The sequence below is a fragment of the Pimephales promelas genome, chromosome 16 (genome assembly GCF_988280905.1).
Source record: "Pimephales promelas chromosome 16, fPimPro1.hap1.1, whole genome shotgun sequence".
NCBI classification, from domain to species: Eukaryota; Metazoa; Chordata; class Actinopteri; order Cypriniformes; family Leuciscidae; genus Pimephales; species Pimephales promelas.
The window spans coordinates 28,434,929-28,459,403 of NC_142784.1; the positions used below are offsets into that span (position 1 = coordinate 28,434,929).

A 24,475-nucleotide genomic window follows, 5' to 3' on the forward strand; every position below is an offset into this window, starting at 1 on the left:
CAAACAGTCAACATTCGGGGACAGGCGCTATGGCAGCCGTCACAGTAGGAGACATTTCACAGGAGGCCATTGGTGAATTTTGGAGACAGAAAGATTATATATCATCTCGAAGTCACCTAAAGGGCCTTAAACTATGCATTGGAGGGTTATATTAATAATTTTATTGTTGAAAAGGTCGATACAGGTCGAAACATGTACAGGTCACAGTGTAAACGTGATAAACCGCATATCGTTGCCACCACCTTTTGAATCATTCAGCACAACATTGTTAACATTTGTTATCTCGGTTATTTACAGATACGTTAATGAAGCTAAGTGACATGACGTACAACCCAGCTAGAAGCTAACGTTAACGTTTTCTAATGCTAGGCTAACATTACGTTAGAGATTTTAAAGATAACGTTCAAATACGTTGTTGACTTGACTTAGAACAGATGTAGACATCCTTGTTTAATTTATCCACGTTTAGTTGGTGTTGTGGCCTACCGCATAACTTAATCGCATTAATCTTAAACTTAATCCAGAGCAGACACTTATCTGTACACTTAGCACACCGTTTGACCATTTTAAACTTAAAATGACAAGAAAAAATGAATGAAAACTGACTAACCGCACTGCATTTCAATGGACGTGGAAGCAGAGAATGTGTATTGCGTTAGCTGCACACTGTGATTGGCTCATCGTGTTTGAGGGCGTGGCTTAGCCATAGGTGAGCTCTGCAAAACTCCAAAAAATGTACCTATACAAACAATTCACTGCTGTTTCCAGTTAAAATGAACACTAGTGGCAGTAAAATACGAACTGTATTCCTTTTCATACATATTATGATTACACAGGCAATTTGTGGTTCTTTGCAGTGCACAATACCATGTTATGACCTCGAGACGCTTTTAACATAGTGCATGGTGTGTAAACGAATACATTTTGACATGTGCATCACACAAACAGCTCCATATGTGTGGCTTTTCAGAGTAAAATTGCCTAGTAGCTCACCTGGTATTGCACTTTGAGTCCCATTAAAAGCGGGTCACGATAGAAGAGCGCAAAGGCTTGTAGAAGCTAAAGCTGTTTTTCATCGAACATTTACTTGTACTAAAACACACTACATTTAATTTTCCAACTGCCACAATACATAATATAATATTAGGAAAATGGGACTTGCATAAACCTCAATGGTGACCCTAACAAATACTTCTGAATACGATCAATATTATTAGTTATGACAACATATGTTTTTACATTGCTTTAACTCATCAAAAATAAGTTTTATTAGTTTTACAAGATTCAGCTAATTTTTTTTTTAAGTCAGGTTCAAGTAATTTAAGTTGAAATGACTTAAATATTTAAAGTACAATCCACTTGGGCTTAAGACAGCAACTTTTTTTGTGCGCGTTAGCAAGAAAACTTAAGATTAGCTTTGTAACCTGCGATTAATGGCCTTATTGATTAAAAGTGTAACTTTAAAGTTTCACGAAACTAATTTTTAAAGCCAGTCTTCGCTTCCTCAGCACAGATCATTAGCATTTTATCAAGCCGGCCAATTTCATACAAAGGTCCTTCTGCATGACTCGTGCATTGAACTCATCAAACGAAGCATAACACCAAGTTCTGCAACGCTGTAACGTCACGCCTGAACTTGAACTTCGACTCCGTTTGCTGCTGACCTTTTGAAGAACAGCCAATTTCATGATGTATCATTAGAGCAAGCAGATTGATGGTGTCAAAGGCATTTAGTGACAATCTCCCTGTGGGAAATAAACCACTTAGACTACCATAGCCTGGGGCCGGTCTAAATCAGACCGTTGCACAAAGCACTTAAGACTCTAACTATCTTAAGTAGGACTACACTGCAACGCATTCTGGGACACTTAATAAGAGAAAAAAAAAAAACATGGCGCTTTACCCCCGTGGAAAATATGTGTTTGTTGGACATTTTAGCGGAGAATGTAGTTACAAGAAGAAATATTTAATTTGGAAAGGGCCATTTTCCCTTTTCTTTCGGCTGTTTGCAATGATCCTGCTGGTTGCCAAGGTAACAAAGTCTTAGACACAACAAGTTAGGCTGGGGATAAGGTGTCTAATTGTTTTGGTCTAAATTAAGTCAGTCTTTATTTTTGTGAAACAGTCTAACTTGCATTAGGCTACGTTCACACTGCAGGCTGAAACGACCTAATTCCGATTTTTTTGCCCCTATGCGACCTGTATCTGATTTTTTCATGACAGTCTGAACGACACAGATCCGATCTTTTCAAACGCGACCCAGGCCACTTGGGTATGTGGTCTAAATCCGATATGTATCCGATCTTTTGAAATGCGACTTCAATCTGAACGGTCAGGTCACATATATCCGACCCGCACGTCATTGCACGCACCTGTAGCTAGCCAATACACGCTAACTCCAACGCGTTTCTGCACTGTGGGCCGCTGCAGACGTGTCTCTTCCCCAGTGTTGTGCCTGAACGCGTTCATATTTTCGCGTATCATGTTATTCACGTTCGCCCGAAATAAACATACTGTATTACTGCCTGATGAACAATACTGTGAACACGTTCATTCTGGTGTATGTGAACGTGCGCTCTCTGTCAGTATAACTTTGTACAGTAGGGTGCCAGATATAGAGCCTTCCAAGGAAAAACCTGGCTAAAATGTGAACATGCCTTAAAATGTAGCGAATAACCACTCAATCTGGCAACATCGCGGCCGCCGGTGACAAAGCAAGGAGCGCCGAGGACACGCACTATCAATTAAACGGGTTTTATGACGAGGTCGGTGAGGATCGGAAAAATCTTACATTTATGTGCAAACTGCCCGTCGATAAAATAATTGTTGTCTGCGTTTGTATATGGGCTGTGGCAATAATAATAATAAAACAAAAGCTCGCAACATATGAAAAAAAAAGAACTATTCTGCAAACAACAAGTGACGTCTTGGACCGTTGATTACTCTTCTGCGCATGCGGGTCACTTCTGGGTCATTTCACGTTCACACAGGAGATCACAAAAGGTCTTCCACGGCCTTGCAAAAAAATCGCATTTTTTCAAAAAATCGGAATTGAGCATTAAGCCCTGCAGTGTGAACGTAGCCTTAGACTCATCTATGGGCAAATTTTAGACTTGTCTAACAGTACAAACCGGTCTAAAATAGCTTTGTGAAACCGGCCCCTGGTCAAACTAGGAGTGGTTAGCTGGTTTTTGAGTGGTTTCGATATTTCATGACCGCCTGGCCAGGCAGGGAGATCATCTTCAACTCGCTTAGACCAGGATTTTCAGCAGGGATTTGGATGCCTACCATTGGAAATGTATTTGAGCCTTTTTGAAACCAATAACGTTATTATCGATGCCAACATTTGATGTTGCGGCTCTAGAGGAAGAGCACCAGAAGCGAGATGTTAGCAAGAAGTGCTGCGTTGCATAATATCAGTTTCGCCCCCTGTGAATTCGCACAGAAACACACTCTGAGATCATAAAAAAGGAGAGAGAAACAGCATACATAAGGCACAGGGATCCTAAGAGGAATCTACCTTAAGCATTCATGCATTGATCAATACCACCCATTCCCATTAGACAAGCACGAATGTCACCCAGGACCAAAGCAGACGTGACAGGCAGCACAGAAAACAGCGTGCCGGAAGAATACTAAAACTGTATGTATGTGCGTAGATGAGTGTAAAAACTAATACACAAAACCCAAAATGGCTAATTCAATGTTCCCTGGCACGCGTGTTCCCCGGCTCTCCTGCTGAAATTGGCAGTTGGAGGCATTTAGCAATTACGTTTTTGTTAGCGCTTACAGATGCTTGTCTCCGAGGCCAGGCAGCACTGGCGGTGAAGCACTGTAATCAACCAAGCCTTGCTGAACAAAGAGGAGAGCCCGAGATCAAAGTCAATTTGCTCACAGGAGGAAAAATAGAGGACGAGAGGGTGACAGGTCTAAGGACGGTCGGACTCAGAAGAGCTGATGACCTGAAGAAAATGTGTGCGTGATCATGATTGCGAAGAGGGTCGTGATATCGTGTTTCTTGTGTAATGGCAGCTTGTCCTCTGAGGGGAAAACAGGTCTTGGCACTAGGAGGGATTCTGCGACCAGATTTCTAAATGAAGTTTACACATGTTGTATCATCTCAGCACAATCTTATAGGGGGTGAACCGACTTTGAACCGAGCCGTGACGCTTTAAACGGGTAGCTGCAATTTCACTTTTTTCATTTTAAATAGGCGCCTTGCTCTGTTCTGTGATGCGCATTCATCAAAATGAACAAATCTTTTCCCGAGTCAACACGTTCATTTGGTTCATTGAATGAACCAAATGACATGAAAAATGATTCATTCATTTTGATAAACGAGAGTCGAGGAACGTGCATCACAGAACAGAGCAAGGTGACCATTTGAGCTTATAAAAATTAAACTTTGTTATTTTTTTTTTTTTTAAATGAGCGATCGTTTCGCTTGATAAGAGCCTTATTCATCGTCTGGAATCGTTTAAAGCCCTTTGAACAGTTTGCACTGAAACAGTCTTTTGGACCTTGAACCGTTTGGTTCCCATTCAAGTCCATTATATGGAGAAAAATCCTGGAATGTTTTAATCAAAAACCTTAATTTCTTTTCGACTGAAGAAAGAAAGACATGGACATCTTGGATGACATGGGGGTGAGTAAATTATCAGCAAAAGTTTTTTTAAAAGTGAACTACTCCTTTAAGCCTTGTGTATACTCGACGCGTCCGCACGGGCGCGAGGATCCGCTGAATGCGTGCGCACCTCTCCAAACGGACGAGGCGTTTATACTTGACGCGCTCGCTGTTGTGCTATTCTGTGAAACGACAGGGGGCGACTCGGAGTAATTCTCCTTTAAACCACCATAAATCAGCAGTGAAGAAGTATTTTGCTGTTTATTAGTAGTTTATTAATTGCTAATTCATAAACGAGTTAATGCAGTAGGTTTATTGTAGCCTAATTTCACTGCTTTTCACAATTTAATTGCTGATATCTGTAATTGTATTTTCACTAGTGAAATTTCACCATAGGCTGCCATTCAAAATGAATTGTTGATATCAAAAATTATATTTCCACTAGTAAAAAATCAATTCTTGATATCAATAATTGCATTGTTACTAGTAAAAATGTGGATTCCTGATGTCAATAATTAAATTGTCACTAGTTGAAATGTCTATTCTTGATATCAACAATTCAATTGTTACAAGTAAAAATGACAATTTTTGATATCTGAAAATGTATTTCTGATATCAATATTATTTCAGATAACAATCACATTCATGATATCAGAAATTAAAATTGTCACTAGTAAAAATTGAATTATTGATATCAAAAATGAACATTGTTACTAGTAGCATTTCAATTGTGGATATCAAGAATAGACATTTCAACTAGTAACAATTGAATTCTTGATATCAAAATAAAGGTTTTTACTAGTAATAATTGTATTTTTGATATGTGAAATGGAATTTCAACTAGTAAGAAATCAACAATTAGTTTTGAATGGCAGCCTATGGTGACATTTCACTAGTGAAAATACAATTGAAGAGTTCAGATGCAAAAGCCTCTAAGTGCCATTTGAAATTTTCTTCTAGAATGATCATTTTTATCAAGCTTGTATATTTAAGTTCAGTGATTTCACTTAAATGGCAATAATAATTAACTATTAATTGTTATTTAAGTGAAATTACTGAACTTAAATATACAACTTTGAAAAAAATCATCATTAAAGAAGAAAATTTCAAATGGCATTTAGAGGCTTTTGCATCTGAACTCTTCAATTGTTGATAACAAGAATTACATTTTTGATATCAAATATGTAATTCTTAATATCAACAATTGAATTCTTGATATCAAAAATGTAATTGTTGATATCAAGAATTGATATCAACAATGAAATTGTTGATATCTAAAAATGTAATTGTTGATATAAAGAATTCATATTCTGGAAATGAATAAAAGCTAAAATGGCTTGCCATAAGCACAACCGTTTTCAACATTCATAATAATAAGAAATGTTTCTTGAGCAGCAAATTACAACGATTTCTGAAGAATCATGTGGCACTGAAGACTGGATTGCAAAATTCCACTTTGCCATCAAATTTTTTTAAATTAAACATTATCACATTATCACTGTTTTTACTTAATTTTCAGCCTTGGTGAGCATAAGAGTCTTCTTTTTAAAACCTTTAAAAATCCATAACGATCCCAAACTTTTGAACTGCAGTGTGTGTGTGAGGAATGCTTCTAATATATCACTCAGTTTCAGATGTGTGTGAAGCTTCTGCAATGAATTTTAGGCAGTCATCATTTAAGAAACTCATTTACCCTCAACCATAACATGACCCACAGACCGACCCTTCTTACGACTCTTTCATCTTCGATAGCACAGTCGTTCCCCTGAGATCACCGGTGTTCTGCCTGATCCTATCGATATGCACTTTTCCCCTTTCAGATTCATTAAGCAGTTTTTTGGGGGGAATAAAGTCAAGCATCTTTCAGTAGTAAAGCGTGTTGCTGTTTTGCCTTAGGACAAGCCTGTTACAGATTCAAGGAGGAATGCTGATATGGTTGAATTATTTAGAAAGGCGTTCAGGTAAATGCCCCTGACAGATAATAGGAGAATGATGACCTGACACAATCACAGACGCCTGTTGGCACGCAGCGTATCAAAGACACATCAGGCCTGACAGGAAGTGCACCCACCTGGGATTTACAATACTCCATCCACCTGAATGGATAAAAGCACACGAAGAACGCACCCATTGACAGCAGAGAACCAAAGATTGAGGGAAAAGAAATGCATCGAAGGTTTGAGCACTTGTCAAAAGCTGATGTCGACAGAATTTTAATGGCTGGTGTTTGTGGTGGAGTGCTTAACTCAGGGGAAACTTTGTCTTCCAGTTTGAAAAGGAACAAAACTGCTGCTCGTCCTACTGAAAGGACGAGTGGACTTTTTAAGGTTTTGAAGTGCTTCGTCTCTCTCTCTAGAAAACAAATTCATGTTTCATTCTTGTTTACACAAATATGAGTTTTGTGTCTGTCATTAGAAGTGGCGGGAGCTCAAGCCGAGGTGTTTTTAATGTGTAAACAGACCCTCCAATTTAAACACCTGGTGTTGAAGTGTAAAAGGGATCCAAAATATTTTGTGCTCCAATTTTTCAGGGATGCATTTGGCCACATCACTAATGCATCATAAACGGTTCCAGATGACAAAAAACACCATGCGAACTACTCAGCCTTAAAGAGAAGAAACTAATGTTAAAACATAAACATAATGTATCATTGAATTATTCATCTTTAAATAAACGATTTAATATTGGTAATGATTCCAGTTATTATTATTATGATGATTATTTAGGATATTATCTGCAATATAGTGGTGCACTGCTGGCACATATCTTAGTTTTGGAATAGTCCAATGAAATAAATATTTAATTTTGCCTGATTTGCATGTAATGTCAAATTTTTAGAGTAAGAGATTCATAGTCAGAATATAAAAAACTAAAATAATAATACAAATAATGTTAAGTTAAATTATTGATTATCTATTTGTTTATTTAATAAACTTGTTTTATGCAAGTAATACATGAAAAAAATTGGGAATGGCAACAGTTTTCATGAATTATTATTATTAATAAGAGTATTTGCTGTAAAATGGCATAGTTGTGGGCCAAATCAGGTAATTATTTTTTGCAAAATCAATTAAAAAAGAGAAAATAAACCTTAATCATAATAATAAATGTATTACTGATTGTGAATGTAGTATTATATTATTAATCACTTATTTATTTAATACACTTTTTTGGATAACCAAACAAACAAATAAGACCGATTATGTTTTCATGCTAATTTGTAATAATAACAAAATTATTAAAATCAGTAAATTATTAAAAGTATTATTAATACATATGAATTATTATTATTTAGGGTATGAGCTGCAATATAGTATATCATACCACTATCCAACCCTGATGGATCTACCCCTGGTTTATTATTATTTTAGGATTATTATTATTGGTTTACTATTATTATTTGTTTATTATATTATATTATTATTATTATAAACCAATAATAATAATAATAAAAATAATAATTTTATTTTTGTAAAATAGTGTAAAATAGTGGTACAATATACTAAAAAATAGTGTAAAATAGTGGTACAATATACTAAATTGCAGCTAACACCCCAAATGATAATAATAATAATTACAACATAATAACAAAACAGAATTATTATTATTATTATTATTATTAAGGGCCCTATCAGCAATATAGTGGTGTATTGGTTGTGCAAATCAAAACAGTAAAATGAAATAAATGAACTACAGACACAAATCCGAGACAATCACAAGGACAGTCATATGGAATTATGGGTAAATTATCTTGAATGTAACATTACTACCAAGTGTAAAAGGGTCCAAGAAGCATCATTTTGAACACATCCCCCCCTAAACCTACAAAACATACAAGACCCTTATTCTCCAACTCATCGTAACATACAGTGACTTTGCCCGACCCATCTGATAGAGTCAAACAGACGACTGAGAGAGAACCTAGAGATTTATGGATGCATAAGCGCAGATGTATGTGTGTGACATGCTTTAATGAAAAAGCACTCTGGACTTGTTGGGTCAGGCTTGTTTACCTCTTGTGAAACAGAGTGGCACTTTCATCTGTCTTCTGCTCTAATTGGACGCTCCGCTTCGACTCTCACCGTTCGAGTACGGATACACACACACTGTGACGTGTGGCAAATTCTCCTGCGTGTTTACCTCTCGCGCTCATAATGACAGCTATTTCTGCAGCTGCTCAGCTGTTTGCATCTGAAAGCTGGTTCTGTAGTTTCACACCGCCACGGATGCAGATAAACCCACTGTACACAATACAATTCAATGAACGCGCTGTCCTCATTTACTCACCCTCGTGTCATTGCAGATTCAAATTTTGGTCATTTTGTCACACAAAAGCTTTTGTGTGCTACTAAGAATACTCCTAGTTGCTGCAAAGAAGAACGTCACAACTAAATGGCTTCAGAAAATGGCTCTGGTTGTGGACCGTGAGCGAGATTCATGTTATGGAAAGAATAATGCACAGCTTTAGACTCCTAATGACTCAGTTTAATGGGTGAGATGTGGTGGTAAAGTTTTTGAGCACATATTTTTCTGTATTACAATTGACTTTGGGTCAAAAGCTATGTCATACGGACCACTTTTATGGTGCTTTTTGATCAGTACAATATTGAAAATGATTTTGAGTTTCCCTAAAGAAATGAATGAGGATGAGCAAACAATAACAGATCAGTATATTAATATTAAACAGTTATTTAAACAGTTATTTAAAACAGTTTTTTATAATGAGTGTTTTTTCTCCATTATTTTTCAGCTTTATTTCAATGAATGAAGCAAAGCTGTTATGAAATCTTACCAACAAATTATTCTAGCTATTTTGGTCTTATTTATACTATAGCATTTATTAATATTTTGAATATATTTGCAGTTTACACTGTTATTTCAGGTTAAGTTTTAGTAATTTTCTTATATGCGTTGTGATTTTTATTCGTTTTTTTATATTTGTATTTAGCTGTAGTTTTATTAATTTGAGTTCTTTTTTTAAGATTTGTATTTGTTTTTAATTTTACATTAACTTTTTTTTTAAGGTAATTAAATGGTATGTAATTTTACAATAACAACTGTTTATACGTAGTGTTGTTTTAGTATTGTTTATATGATACTATAGTATTTATTAATATTTTTTTATTTTTAGATTTGTAGTGTACACTGTAATTTTAGTTTTAGCAATTGACATCATGTGAGATTTTCTTTTAAATATTTATGTTTCAGTTTTAAGAATTTTATTAATTTTTATTATTCCTAGCCTAGCTTTATTTTTTTATTTTTAGCTTTATTTATTATTAAATTTCAGTTTTAAATTTAGTAATTTTAGTACTTTCCAATTTTTTTTTCGTATTTCAATTATTAAAATACTATTTTTTAGATTTGTAGTTTACATTGCAAATTTAGTTTTAGCATTTTGTTATGTGTTTTGTCAATTTTATTATTATTTTTTTATATATATATATATATATATATATATATATATATATATATTTCTAGTTCGATATAGTTCAGAAATACTCTGTACAACAGACTTCCCAGCATCTGCATCCTGAATGAGCATTTGAGCAATAGTGAAGGATACTTCCCCGGAGGCCCCGCAGACACTCTATAGTTGCTGTAGCTGTTGGTTGGGTGGAAGTTGAAGATGAAGATGACGTTACCCCTCTCAAAGACTATCACCTTGTCTCCATCGTGCTTGGTGCTGACGTAAGCCTAGAGAGAGAGAGAGAGAGAGAGAGAGAGAGAGAGAGAGAGAGAGAGAGAGATCAAAGATTGAGCCCAGTGAGATTGCATGAGATTTGTGTGCTTTTAATCACACATGTTCTGTATCTCAGCCTATGGATGTTTAAACTTTCGAAGTAAAGTTACGGTTCCTATCTGTACGGATATTATTGAAAATCCCATTTTCCCCTTTTCATGCCCTGTGTATGAACTCATTGCTAATCATCATCCCTAAGTAAGAGGGATTTTGAGGAGGGTCTTACAGGAACACTGAACTTTGATAGTAAGCAAGTAAAGATGAAAAGATAACCCTTTTTTTTGGATAAAAAGAACAGATTAAATAAAAGATAAAAACAACTATTACAGAGACAGTAAAAATCGAAAATGATAATAAATAAAATGTTTAATTACATGTATTTTCCATTTATTTATGTTTATGAAGAAACATGTATATATTATATACGTAATGTATAAAATAACACACACACACACACACACACACACATATATATATATATATATATATATATATATTACAACCCTTAAGTTATTATAATAAATAAATAAAATTGTTGATTAGATAATATTGTTAATTTGAGCAAAATAAATATTTATGAAAGTACAACACTGGGAATGATTCTTCAAAGGAAAAGTAAAGGAAGTGTAAGAATGAATTATTTATTATTTTAAACATATATTTATGAATAAATAATAAATCATTATTTATAAATTAAAGTCTTACAGAAAGTCTCTCATTGCGCTTACATTTCTGAGTATGCAAGAAGCTTCATTTTGCTAAAGGATGACATATCAAATACAAGATAAAAACAATTAAAGACGATACAATAATAATAAAAGAAATAATAATAATAATAATAAATAAAATGTATTATGCTTCACCAGTCACTTATCATTTATGTATGTATATAATAAACAGACAAACAAATAAATACATACATAAATAGAAGAAAAAAGATTGGGAATGACTACATTCTTACATTTAAGAGCACATTCTTTGTGTAAAATTCATATGTATTCACATTTATGTATTTTTGCATTATGAGTTTTTATTTCCAAGTAGTGTTTATTTCTAATTGTATCGTATATTGGAGATTTGGTGGCCCATATCCGCTTATTTTTGCAACCACATAATTTCACATAAAATAAATCATGGAAAATATTTCTCTTCTCATATAGAAAAACATTTTCAAAGCATTCCTTCCACTAAAGATCTTTCTTCTGCAAAACACAGACCCCCTCAAACTACTCAAACTCCAAACTTTTGAAGAGCAGATATTTTTTATTCAACTGAAATCCAGAGATGGCACTCTTGGGGCAAAACTCCAGCTCAATGTCAGCAGCAGACGACTGCGAATGATTCAGCTGCTGGAACACCAGTCTGTAACGTGCCATTAACAGAGATTATCAATGTCACTCTGCCCCGCTATTTTTGGTGGCCCAGACCGTCAGCCAATTTGGGATATGAATTCGAAAGAGAGATACGAAAAGAAGAGATAAGATAAGAAACGCTCGTATTCAACAGGGAACAAGAATAGTCAGAATTACTCAGGACTCATTTGCATTGAGTTGGATTAAGGATGCTTGGTCAGGACCTCTTGACATCACTTTTTACCACCCAAGGCTCATTGATGCAGGAGGCTAATGAAGGCCATCCTGTCTGGTCCGAGCCAACAGAAGGTCTACTGTGCCACAAGTCACACGCAATTTTAATGATTTATAAGGTTATGGGAGAAATGCGTCATTGCACACTGCCGTGTAGCCGCAGACCAAACAGTGCCTTTGATGACCCCAGTCCTCCGCCGAAAGCTTCTACAATGGCCATGTGAGCTTCAGGACATTTTCTTTTACATCACGTGGACGGCTGTGAACGTGTGCGCTGTTTACCTGGAGAAAGTGGAGGGAGCGTGATGCAAATTCACTATAATTCATTTGGAAAATTAAAAGGTTTGAAGGAAGGATACATTTAATTCCAGTAGCCACTCCTCATTCTTTGCAAACAGTAACATGAGTCTTGCATTTTGGAGAAATTTACTGTAAATAGTCTCGATCTGAGGGGTTGCATTTTCATCGACGTGGCTGGCACAAAAGCAGATCTTTTGAAGTAGTCATATAAGTGAGGAGGTGAGGCAATGCCCTTCATTGACATGATATACTGGCGCCAAACTGGTGCAGAGGAGATAATGTGTATTATGGAGTGCTGGAACTATATCCCTCAGTGCATACACAATCAGCTTTAGTGTTTTAATAGAGTTTCCCGTCATGCCTGGTTTCATTTCATTGCTAAAAGTATGCTTACCAATACGGTGTTCTCAAAGGAGGGACATGAGTGTCCAATAAAAAGCGTACGAATCACAGGTTGTGAGTTTCCTAGAGAATCTTGCTTCCACCGAGTCTCAGCCTCAGACGTCACATACGCAGAACGTACGTGGCAGAAGTTTGACGCATGTGGCACACAGAATTGGAAACACTTCATGAGTTTCTAAAGCCCCTTTCACGCAGCGCGTTGATCCCGGAAAATTGCTGGGAAATTGCCAGAACGCCTTCTGTGTGAACGCAAACACGACCCGGGATTGATACTGGCACCGATCCCGGGTTGGGGACTAGGGCTGGGTAATAAATATCGATTTCTCGATATTAATCGATTCTCATTTTTACAAACCGATATCGATTCTTAAATCTCAAGAATCGATTAGTCATCCTGTTGTTTCATTTGAATGAATGAGACATTGTATCGCGGCTGCGCGCATCCAACAAATCGCAATAATCTTTGTCCTTTGTTACTATTGATATGAAACGAAGTCTCAATTTTCAAATTACGTCCATTTTCTTTAGAAATTCAAAAACATAAATAGCGTTTTTGCCGTTTTGGCGCTGTGGCGTGAGATCGCTCTGGCGCAGCTCCAGAGAAGCAGCCGCGCTGATCTCTCTTCCGGGTTAATAATACCAGTCACAGCGCCAAATAAACGTGAATGAGCATCTGAAAGTGTGTTAAAAGATCGAGTATATCGCTCAATCTGTGTTTCAACCGTGGAAAGACGTCAATTAAACAGCTTGTAATCAATGTCATGTATCGTCATATTTACCTCAGAAAACTCCACATAAACTCGTTAGTCCACACTCGTTAGAGTTCTTCAATATTTAATGCATATTTGAATAAATCTGGCAAGTTTTTATGACAGCCACCATTTAAATGTTTATATTTCATATAATCTTCTTATTATTAAAATAAATAAAAGTGTATTTAAGTGTTTGTATAGCTACAAAACAGTTAATTATTACCTTCATATTAGGCTAATGAAGCCTAGTAGGCTACAACTAGACTATATATATAGAGCGTAGTTTACAGCATTTAAGAGATTTGATTCCCTTGAGAAAAATTGCCATTTATTGTAACTGATATCCAAAATAATCAATATTGAATCGAATCGAATCGAATTGCAAGCTTGTGAATCGAAATCGAATCGAATTGTGAAATTTGTCTCAATACCCAGCCCTATTGGGGACCTAGTAATATTGGGGGGATCTGTCCCGGAATGCGCGCTGTGTGAACAAAAGCCAGGACCAATGCCATAAGGGGTGTGTCATAAGCCCCTTTTTCATCAAAGCATTTTGACAGCCGGTTCGGAACCGGTGCCTGCGCGCGAACCAGTTCTTTGTTTTTCGACAGCCAAAGAACCGGTTCTCGGCCGGGAAAACTGGTTCCAAAGCGGCACCAACTCTTTGCTGGACTAGAACCGTTCTTTTACCACGTCATGCTTACGTCGGGGGCTGGGGCGGGTTTAGATGTGTTTTAAACATCTTTTCTGACCATAATAAAGGATCGCAAAGCCAGGAGAAACATTTGCAGAAACACGATGGAGTCCGCCTTTGTTGTAAAGCTTGAAGTTGGCGCAAGCGTTTTTTTTTTATTTGAAACATAAGCAAAGAAAACAGTCACGATATAGAACAAATAAATGGAAAGAAAGACACAAGACAGGGGTACATAACTTATCAGAAAAGATTACATATCAAAAACGAAAAGATTAAAAGACTTACATATTTCAATTGTTTTTAAAGCCTTCTTGGTAAACGAGTTAGAGATAATCACAAAGTAATGTACTCGTTTCTAGCGACGTGCACAGTGACGTAACGTTGTCGTTCCCTGGGCGCTCTAGTCAGTGGCAAAACAAACAGGTTCTGAACGGGTTCGCAAGTTGAACCAACTCCGAACCAACTTTGAACCAGTTCCGAACCAGTTCTTTTTGGGTGGAAAAGGGGTAATAGTGATGACGCTCGTGCCATCGCGTGACTCCGTTGCTCTTAGAAGAAAGTTTGAGTTCGTCATCAACAAAGAAAGGATGAACAAATGTCTGCAAACTGGAATGAAGCACAGAGCAGGAGCTTCTTTCTATCCGTGCTGAAACTGAGATCGTTCACCAGCTTTGTGGAACGGTATGCGACGCGTGTGTACATGTTTTCGACGCGCAAGTTACACGTCTCATCCTGACGTCATGTGTCTTTCCGGGATATTTACAGGTTGTGTGTGAACGCACTCAAAGATCCCGGCAAATCACTGGCAGTGTGAATGAACCGAAATCAAACAATCCCGGGACCAATCCCGGGTCACATTATCCGTGTATTTACCGGAATCTCTGCGTGAAAGGAGCTTAAGTCATTATTTGATTGGATGAATTCTACAGGAATTCCGGGAGATGAGCGTTTCATGTTCTTCAACGTTCTGCATGGAAACAAAGTCGTCATGAAGCCAAGCCCCCTCATGGAAGAAGAAATCCGTTGTGTTTACAACTGTGACAATAAGTGCTTATCATGATCAACTAAACGCTGGATTTTCAAAAGCATATGAAATACGTGAAATTCACGGCATAAACAGTATAAAAAAACGTTCAAGAGTTTTACATGCCGGTTTGTTGTTGCAGAAACATTGACTTTACATTTCCACGCCTGTCAACAAAACGAACTGTCACTGGTTGTTTTAGATGCCATTCAGATGAACGTTAGGGTGGCTTTTGGTCAATAAATGTTGCCGTCAGTCTGAAGGTTTGGCAACGCGACTTGTTTTACAGACGACTAGTTTCGAACAACTTGTTTCCACCACAGAATAGGAAAAAAAAAAACGAGTTCAGTCAAAACTCAAAAAGTCGAAACTGTGAGAAATAAACTCGCGATTGCGAGAAATAAAGTCTGAATTACTAGTTAATTACGAGTTAGAAACTCAGAGTTGCGACAAGTAAAATTAAGTAAAATTTATTTTGTAAAATATATTTTCTATTAAATATTTTTTTTAGAACAGTACATTTCCTTTAAAGTACAGTTAAACTTCTTTAACTTAACAGAAGTACTCTAGGTTTTAGTCCTTATATCCCATTTCTCTCATCCCAAATGAGAGACAAAATAGTTTTTTTGTGGGAAAGAAGAGAAATTCGGCACACTTGAGAATAATCACTCAAAATACATGAACATAAAGAACTACTTGCATGTGATATTCCAGTTGTGTGCTTCTATTATATGGCGAATTGTAAATACAAGAGCTGTCAATCTGAGTGATCAATCTAATCCAAGTGCAAACCAATCCCGATTGTTTTTAGTCCCTAAACCCATTATACCCACCCACCATTCTTGAGATCCAGTTTCTATTCGTTGACCTTCCAGATGTTGTCTAAAGACGCATCATCATCACCGCGACGGGGTCAGATCTCGGATTACGTATAGCTTCAGTAAAGCAGCATGCAATCCTACTCTATGAGGACTACATAGAGTTCTCGAGATCTATGTGTTGTATTATGTTGTTTTTGGGCTCACTTGAATCGAGAACACCTGCTCTAAGTACATAAATGTGATCTACTATGGTTTAGTAATGTTTGGTGAGGCTACAAACCAAAACGTGGCCTAATAGCTGCATGCCTCATCACTACATGAAACGATTATGCTTGTAGTATTCTGCTAGTTGATAGTGTATTTCACTCACTTTAAAATTTCATGCTGACTCTAAAATACAAAAAATGATGTAAACAAAACCATAAAAAAATATATAAAAAAAACACAGAACAAGAGAATTTGACTTGACATATTGTATATGACCTGCTGTGTGCAGTAGTGGACGTACAGTAAATATTGTATGACTGGCCCTCAGCACACACAGACAGAAAGCAGGAGTTGAGAGGAGTAACTGAACAGCGGCCCTGTTTGCTGCACAGTGGGGCGTTTTGTAAGATTTGAGCGGCACGTAAACAGTGCTTGCCTCAAAATCACAGCTTTAGTCTTTAGAAGCCTGCTGAGAAACCGTTTCAAATTAGCGGGTGGCTCATGAAACCGGCTTTTCAAGTGAAGTTCCCTGCAGGGCAGGAGGATATAGTGAAAATTCTTGATACAGTTGTTGTGATTTCTGCTAGAGATCAAGTTTATAAACTATAATATTATGGAGATAATAAAGCAGCATGGTGAATGCTGCAATGATTTTAAATACGTATCTTATTAGGCTAGTTTCGTAATGCATTCTTCTCGCACAATTTGTGGGTCTGAGTGAGATTTGATCAGATGACTGTCGTCAGACAAACTTAGTTCCTAATATTATATATTTAAATATATTTCATGATCAACACAATATATTTAATTAATAATAACTAAGTGAACTGTTTTCTATTTTAATATATTTTAATTTATTCCAGTGACGGAAGGCAGAATTTTCAGGATCAGTATCACATGACCCTTCAGAAATCATTGTAATACGCTGATTTGATAGTAATAATTCTAATTATCAATGTTGAAAACAGTTGTGCTGCTTAATATTTTTGTATAAACCGTGATGCTGTTATTTTTCTTTGCCTAATATAAGTTCAAAAGAACAGTATTTATTTATTTATTAATTATGAATATATTAATTATTATTCATTTTTTTTAATTATTAAAAAAGGTGTTCCAGAGTCCGACTCTATCCCACCCCAGGGTCCATCCACAGACTGCATTAGCAGCAGCTCTGCTCAGTGTGGACCAGTGCTGTGGCCCCCATGGAGAGCCAAGCATAGTGAAGTTGAATCTAAGAAACAGAGGAAGGAATTAAGAATTCAGTTCACGCACACATCCGCTCCTCTCACTGGAGCGATACTTTGTTACCACTCTGTCAGAGCTGTGGAGAAAGAGTTGGGTATCTGAGTGGGAGCCAATGTTTTTACTGTCGATTATGTACCTTACAAAAGACATGATACACAGCAATTACAAACGTCAGACACCCGAGATGTGCTCAAAGATCAGCTCATTTTTTTCTAAAGGCCTCTCATTAGAGTCTTCCAGGAATGCTTCTTTTCAGAAAACAAAAGAAGGAGAATATTTTTAAATAGAACTGAGATCACATTATCAATATGATGAACTACAGTACCATATGATCTGAACAAGATTCAAGTCCATTGTTTCAATTCCAATTGGATATATATATATATATATATATATATATATATATACTGCTCAAAAAAATAAAGGGAACACTTAAACAACACTTAAAAAGTAAAAACAAGACAGATCATTCATTCAAATCATTCAGATCTATGATGTGTTATTTTAGTGTTCCCTTTATTTTTTTGAGCAGTGTGTGTGTGTGTGTGTGTATATATATATATATATATATATATATATATGTATATTAGAGCTGGGCAAAGATTAATCGCGATTATATATAAATAATACACACACATGCATGTATATATTTAAGAAATATTTGCATGAATATAGTGTATATATATATATATATATATTTAGATAGATAATTTATATTAAATATAAATATTAATATTTTATATATTAATAACACATTTTTCTTAAATATATACATGCACATGTGTGAATTTGTATATACTAAATAAATATACACAGTAGACACACATATATTATGTAAACACAAACTTTTATTTTGGATGCGAATAATCGCGATTAATCTTTGCCCAGCCCTAATATATATATATATATATATATATATATATGAAGAGTTCAGATGCAAAAGCCTCTAAATGCCATTTGAAATTTTCTTCTTTAATGATGAATTTTTATCAAACTTGTATATTCAAGTCCAGTAATTTCACTTAAATAACAATTAATAGGTAATTACCATTGCCATTTAAGTGAAATCACTGAACTTAAATATACAAGCTTGACATAAATCATCATTAAAGAAGAAAATTTCAAATGGCATTTAGAGGCTTTTGCATCTGAACTCTTCATATATACACACACACACACACACACACACAGGGCTAGACATTAACTTTTTAATGTTAATGTGGCTAGTCGATTTCCAAAGTTACGAGCCATTCGGCAATTTCACTGGCCGCAATTTTGACTGATCTACGTATAGAACTGTAATACTCTTGACGTCAGAAAAAGTTAAGCCACCGCATCGCCATATTGGTATTCCCTAGTAGGCTAAACATAACAACACCGTTTTTATATCTAAAGTCTCCCTTTATATTCCTACAATGCGAAAACCTTAAGCATGCAAATTGTTCATATTTATTACAATAGTGAACATCAGCTTGGCAGGTGGACGAGACACATCCTCTCTGCAAAGACCGTAAATATTTCGTAATATAAGTAACAATTCATTTTCCGACGCTGCAAATCGTTGTGCTTGAAGTCAATTGTTTTATTTGTGATAACACAATGAAACGTGCAAAATTGTGTGGAGATCATTTTTTCCCCCCAGGCTTTCATGTGACATGACAGTTTCCTTGTCATTCCGCATCCAAAATGATACGGTTTTCATGAGGGTGATAAATTAATGATACCATATTCTATTAAATTGCTTTTTATTGATTGCTTTATTGAGCAATTTTCTATGATTTAAATGTATTTTTGCAGCACAGAAAGTCAAATCTGACTTGAGCTTTGAAAAAAAGAATAATTCTTTCCTATTCTTTCAAACATGCTCACAGTCCTCATCTATAAAACAATGCGGCAAGGTCAAAGTAAGACACAGACAAGGTGAGGCAGGTGTAAAATGAGCTACAGATCACAGGAGGAAGTGAATCATCTACAGTGAATCATTTACACAGTCTGCCAATTCCCTTCAATCTGCATTATCATCTCGATGTCGGTTCGACTGACAAAACCACAAGTAAAAGTAACATACAATTGAACTCTATGGGGCAGGACGCCAGTGTATTTAAAGCTAAAACTATTAAAGGGGAGATATGATTTTTATGAACAGAGCGACAAGTCACAATTATTTCTATCCTTCATGGCTCGGATGCTGACGATAGAGTTTGTTGTATTTACCCAGAGCATTGTATTGAGGCAAGCTGTCACCACCTTCCATCTTTCGCTCCTTCACGGCGGCCGACAGCAGTAAATCAGTCTATTCATTCCTTCATGCTCCTGCAGGAGTTGTTTTCCTCAGGTTATGACTAATACACACAGTTTCCATATGGTAGGGTGGGTATTTGTTTAAAAAGCAACTGAGTAATGAGATTGCACGGCTGGTTAGGGACTGAACGGCGGGTTTTCTGGTGACAGAAATATGCGTTTATTCTGCATATAAAGGGAGTTACAACGAGAGAAAGAGGACGGGTTGAGAACATGGAAGATGACTAAAAGAAAGCCAATCTGTGGTTTTACACGCAGAGCTTGACTGATAAAGGAAGAACAGTAAGCAGCATTTATTGGCACTGGGTGTATATAACTGTATGGGTAAATCTTCTCTCACCGGGGGAGCAGCCAGCCAGCCGTACTTGTCCTCCGTGCGGTTCATGTCTCGGTCGAAAGCGTAGAGCTGACTGTAACGCAGGTCAGCCATATCAAGAAGGTTGAACTGCCGGCGGGCGTAATGATAACTCTCATTGTTACCGACTCGTGGAAAATCCAGCCATTCTGGATGGCCGAACTCATTGCCTGCAATTAAACACAACAGAGAAGATCGTTTTACACAAATACATGTTCAACTGAAGAAAAATGCTTCAAAAGCAGTTGGTTTGAGCGTCCAATACAAATGCAGTATTTTGACTTCGTAGTAAATGTGACTGTTTCTACAGACAATAAATCCACTTGACTTGACTACTGCGAATAGATTCATTTACACTCTCAGAAAAAAAAGGTACAAAAGCTGTCACTGGGACTGTACCTTTTCAAAAGGTAAACTTTTGTCCATTTTAGGTGCTAATATGTACATTTTAAGTGTTAATATGTACATTTTAGGTACTAATATGTACATTTTAGGTGCTAATATGTCCATTTCAGGAGCTAATAAGTACATTTTAGGTCCTAATATGCAAATTTCAGGAGCTAATATGTACATTTTAGGTGCTAATATGTACACTTAGGTACTAATATGTACATTTTGGGTACTAATATGTACATTTTAGGTGCTAATATGTCCATTTCAGGAGCTAATATGCCCATTTTAGGTCCTAATATGTACATTTAGGTACTAATATGTACATTTTAGGTGCTAATATGTACATTTTAGGTGATAATATATCAATTTCAGGAGCTAATATGTCAATTTTAGGTCCTAATATGTAAATTTTAGGTGTTAATATGTACATTTAGGTAATAATATGTCCATTTCAGGAGCTAATGTGTCAATTTTAGGTCCTAATATGTACATTTTAGGTGTTAATATGTACATTTAGGTAATAATATGTACATTTCAGGAGCTAATATGTCAATTTTAGGTCCTAATATGTACATTTTAGGTGCTAATATGTACCACTAAGGTATCAATATGCAGCCTTTTGGTACAAAAGTGTACCTTTTGAAAAGGTACAGCCCCAGTGACAGCTTTTGTACCTTTTTTTTCTGAGAGTGTAGGGATAATAGTTAATAACCCTCTGTCAATCGGACTGTCCGTGGGAAGGGATATAAAACATACTCATTAGTATTATCTAGTTTTTATAAAAGCCTTAGAGCTGTTAAAAGTCCACTGGATGGTGTGTTTCGTGTCATCCGGCGGACTTTTGCTGACAAATAAACGTGAATTACTCTGTCCTGGTAACACTGAAAGAGATTAAACATTCTTAATTTACATATACTACCGACATTACAACAATACAAAGAAAAGGAAACAAACAAAAAAAAGCATTAAGCCTTGCAGAGATTCGGAGATTTAGGGGTGGGCTTTTATTCTTTTCTTTTAATAAACTTAGGCCACTAAATAACCACCAATCAAGGCCCAAGCAAGTAAGCTGTCTTCACCCCGAAAGTCCCTTTCCCCTCTCAAAGCACCTCCTGCTGTGAATGTTCACTTCAATCCCGCTGCCATTATCAAACCAAGACAAGGGAAGTGCATTGCTTCAAGACCTATTCCCAGAGCGGGTGTTTTTTAGTTTATTTTCTAACAACCGAATGAATGCTAAATGAATTCGCAGACCCTTTATTCATAACATTGCTGAAAGAACAGAGAGAAACACCACAAACACACAAGCATAATGAACCAGGAGACGAAAAGATATGACTGAATAATGCATTATGAAACACAAAATGACCTTGTCTGAGGGTTAAGTAACAGGAATAGAAAATCCTGCCTTTTGATGTACCACTTTTTATGTCTCAATGCACTGTAAAATATGAGAAATTGCCAAGTTTTTCCCACCAGATTTACATGTAAGTATAGGCCTATATTATCTTATATAACTATCTCTAGGGTCCAAAATGAACTTTTAGTCAACTGCAAACTACAGGCAAAAATTAGTTTTTATATAATACATTTAAAATATGTTACACAACAATATATTATATTCTATTTTTATTGAAAATCTTTTTGAACATTTAATTTTTATTTTAGTGGCTTAATTGAAGGATTATTTCATTTGTTTTATATATTTGGAAACCTTCATGTAAAACTTTTTTTTTCATTTAACTCAAAAAAAATTTTTTTTTTCAATTGAAATAAAGTTGAAATTAGATGGGAAAAACTCAAACTAAACAAAAATTAGGAATTGCCGAAATAAGTTAGAAGTTTAAAACTGAAGCACTAAAATTACTGTAGAGATATTAAAATGAAAAACAAAAACCTAAAATGAAAACTAAAATCTAAATAGATAAACCTGAAGTGTATAAAAAAATAAAAAATAAAATAACCAGAGCACATTATTAGTAAAAATTTTATTAAAATTTAAATGATGACATACAATATAAATAACTGGTTCAGATGCTGAATAATTCATTCAGACGGCATGGATTTATATGAATAAATATATTTTTGACGTGATATTTGTTTATAAATATTTGCAGCAAAATTTTAGTCACCGTTGTTTGTGATTGACACAATGATTGTGTTTTGTCTCACTCTTTTTCCTCTGCCATTTTTCATAACCTGGGAGAGCTTGACAGTCCTAACATTACTGACTGACAGCAAAAAAATAACCTAAACCAAAACTGTGTGATATCAGAGCTGTACTTAAGCAACACAAACACAACTGACAACCGTATTCTGCATAAATATTCAGTCATATCAGTGATGTTAACTAGCCTTCAACTAAAACAACAGAGTTTTTGTGAGGATCACAACAGCAGGGTTTGTGTGAATTCCTGGACTCTGAAGGCACGATGATCTCAGAGATGAGGATGGCAGTGGACATCACAGACAGGACTGGAGAGAAGAGAGCCAGCCAATATATTTACAAGCGGAGCGTGAGCAGTGGAATAAGAGGCAAAGAGAGCGTTGTGACAGTCTTGTCAAGCCGAGTGATGAGATAATGAATCCGTCATCAGCTGACAAGACAACATCATAAAACAAAAGTTGGGTAATTGAATTCCGAGGAGGCGCTTTGACAAGCAAGAGAACAGAGTCACAACAATGGTGATGAGGTAAGTTGTTTATTCAGACGAAGAAGGAAGGAGACAAGAAGATGGAAATAAAAATGGATGCTTGGACGAGGTGGAACGGACAAGGAGTGACAGTGCTTTCTAATGAAATAAATGACGTAGCTGTAGTAGAAATGTCCAAGCATATGCAAACAGGGAGGAAGTGCACGTACTGTGAAGATGTTCACTTAAACAATCTGGCAAGCTAAACCATTTTGGTGGATAGATGCAACTTCCATGGGTCATAATCCCATTTAAAAACTATATTTGGAAACATTACTATTTTTAATGTTTATGTAGCCACTTTTTGCTTATCAGGCCTGCATTTATTTGACCAAAACACAGAAAAAACTGAAATATTGTGAAATATTATTACAATTTTAAAAAATGTGGGTTTGTATTTGAATTTCAAAGCTGAATTTTTAGCAGTCTCCAGTGTCACATGATCAGAAACCATTCTAATACGCTTATTTATTATCAGTGTTGGAATTACATTTTTCAGGATTCTTTCATGAATAAAAAGTAAAAACAGAAAAAAAAAAGAACTGCATTATTAAATCTTTTGTGATAATATACACTACCGTTCAAAAGTTTGGGGTCTCGTTTCTCTAAACACTTCTACAGACAGTTATTTTACTTTTGTTGTTTTGGTCTGTGATATTGCACGTTGCCTATTTGCCAATTTTCATTGTCCATTGCGCATGTTGCATGTTCTCAAACTGGCAACCCGTGTGAGCGACAAGTCTGAGGCAGGAGAAACGACGATCTCTGATATTTTGAGTTCGACTGCAGTACCTACTTCCACCACTAGTTGTCCTCACATATTGCACCTTTCTGCACAACTGTTTCCAACACTGATAATAACCAATAGATATAGAAAGGCGGTTCACTCCTAATGTATTACTTATGAAACTGCAACGTGCAATATGGCTGAATACGTTGCAGAATAATATTTTACATTAAATATTACAACTTTATATATAATTATTTAAATGTTTTTTTTTTTTTTTTGCCATTTACAGGTTTTCATTTTTTTAGGGCTTGTAAAAATGTCACAAAGACAAGCAGCATTGTACAGGGACATGATGAAAATATGCAAAAAAAATGATGTCAATGCTTTTGTGTTCCCTCGCAAAGTTTTTGCATTCCTCCAGAAAACGTTGTATTTGCTTGCAAAACGTTTGCGTTTCCCAGAGAAACATTGCATTAGCTCACAAAAGGTTTGCGTTCTTTGTCTCGGGGAATGAAAAAACATTGATATCATTTTTCCTCCCTTCTCATATTTGAGTTTCCATAGAATTGTTAATTTAGTGCTACATGTACAGTATACTATTATAG

The 24,475-nt window shown here is 35.9% G+C and overlaps 1 protein-coding gene across 1 annotated transcript in view; it reads right to left on the reverse strand.

The window, feature by feature from the left end:
* gbe1b (glucan (1,4-alpha-), branching enzyme 1b) overlaps positions 1-24,475 on the reverse strand; it is a 157,878-nt gene that overhangs the window by 19,072 nt on the left and 114,331 nt on the right. Inside the window, exons 13-14 of the mRNA XM_039670539.2 lie at positions 20,040-20,224; positions 10,191-10,321 (exon numbers count right to left, since the gene is read on the reverse strand). Of these exons, the coding sequence (XP_039526473.2) occupies positions 10,191-10,321; positions 20,040-20,224 (316 nt within the window). The remainder of the gene's footprint in view (positions 1-10,190; positions 10,322-20,039; positions 20,225-24,475) is intronic.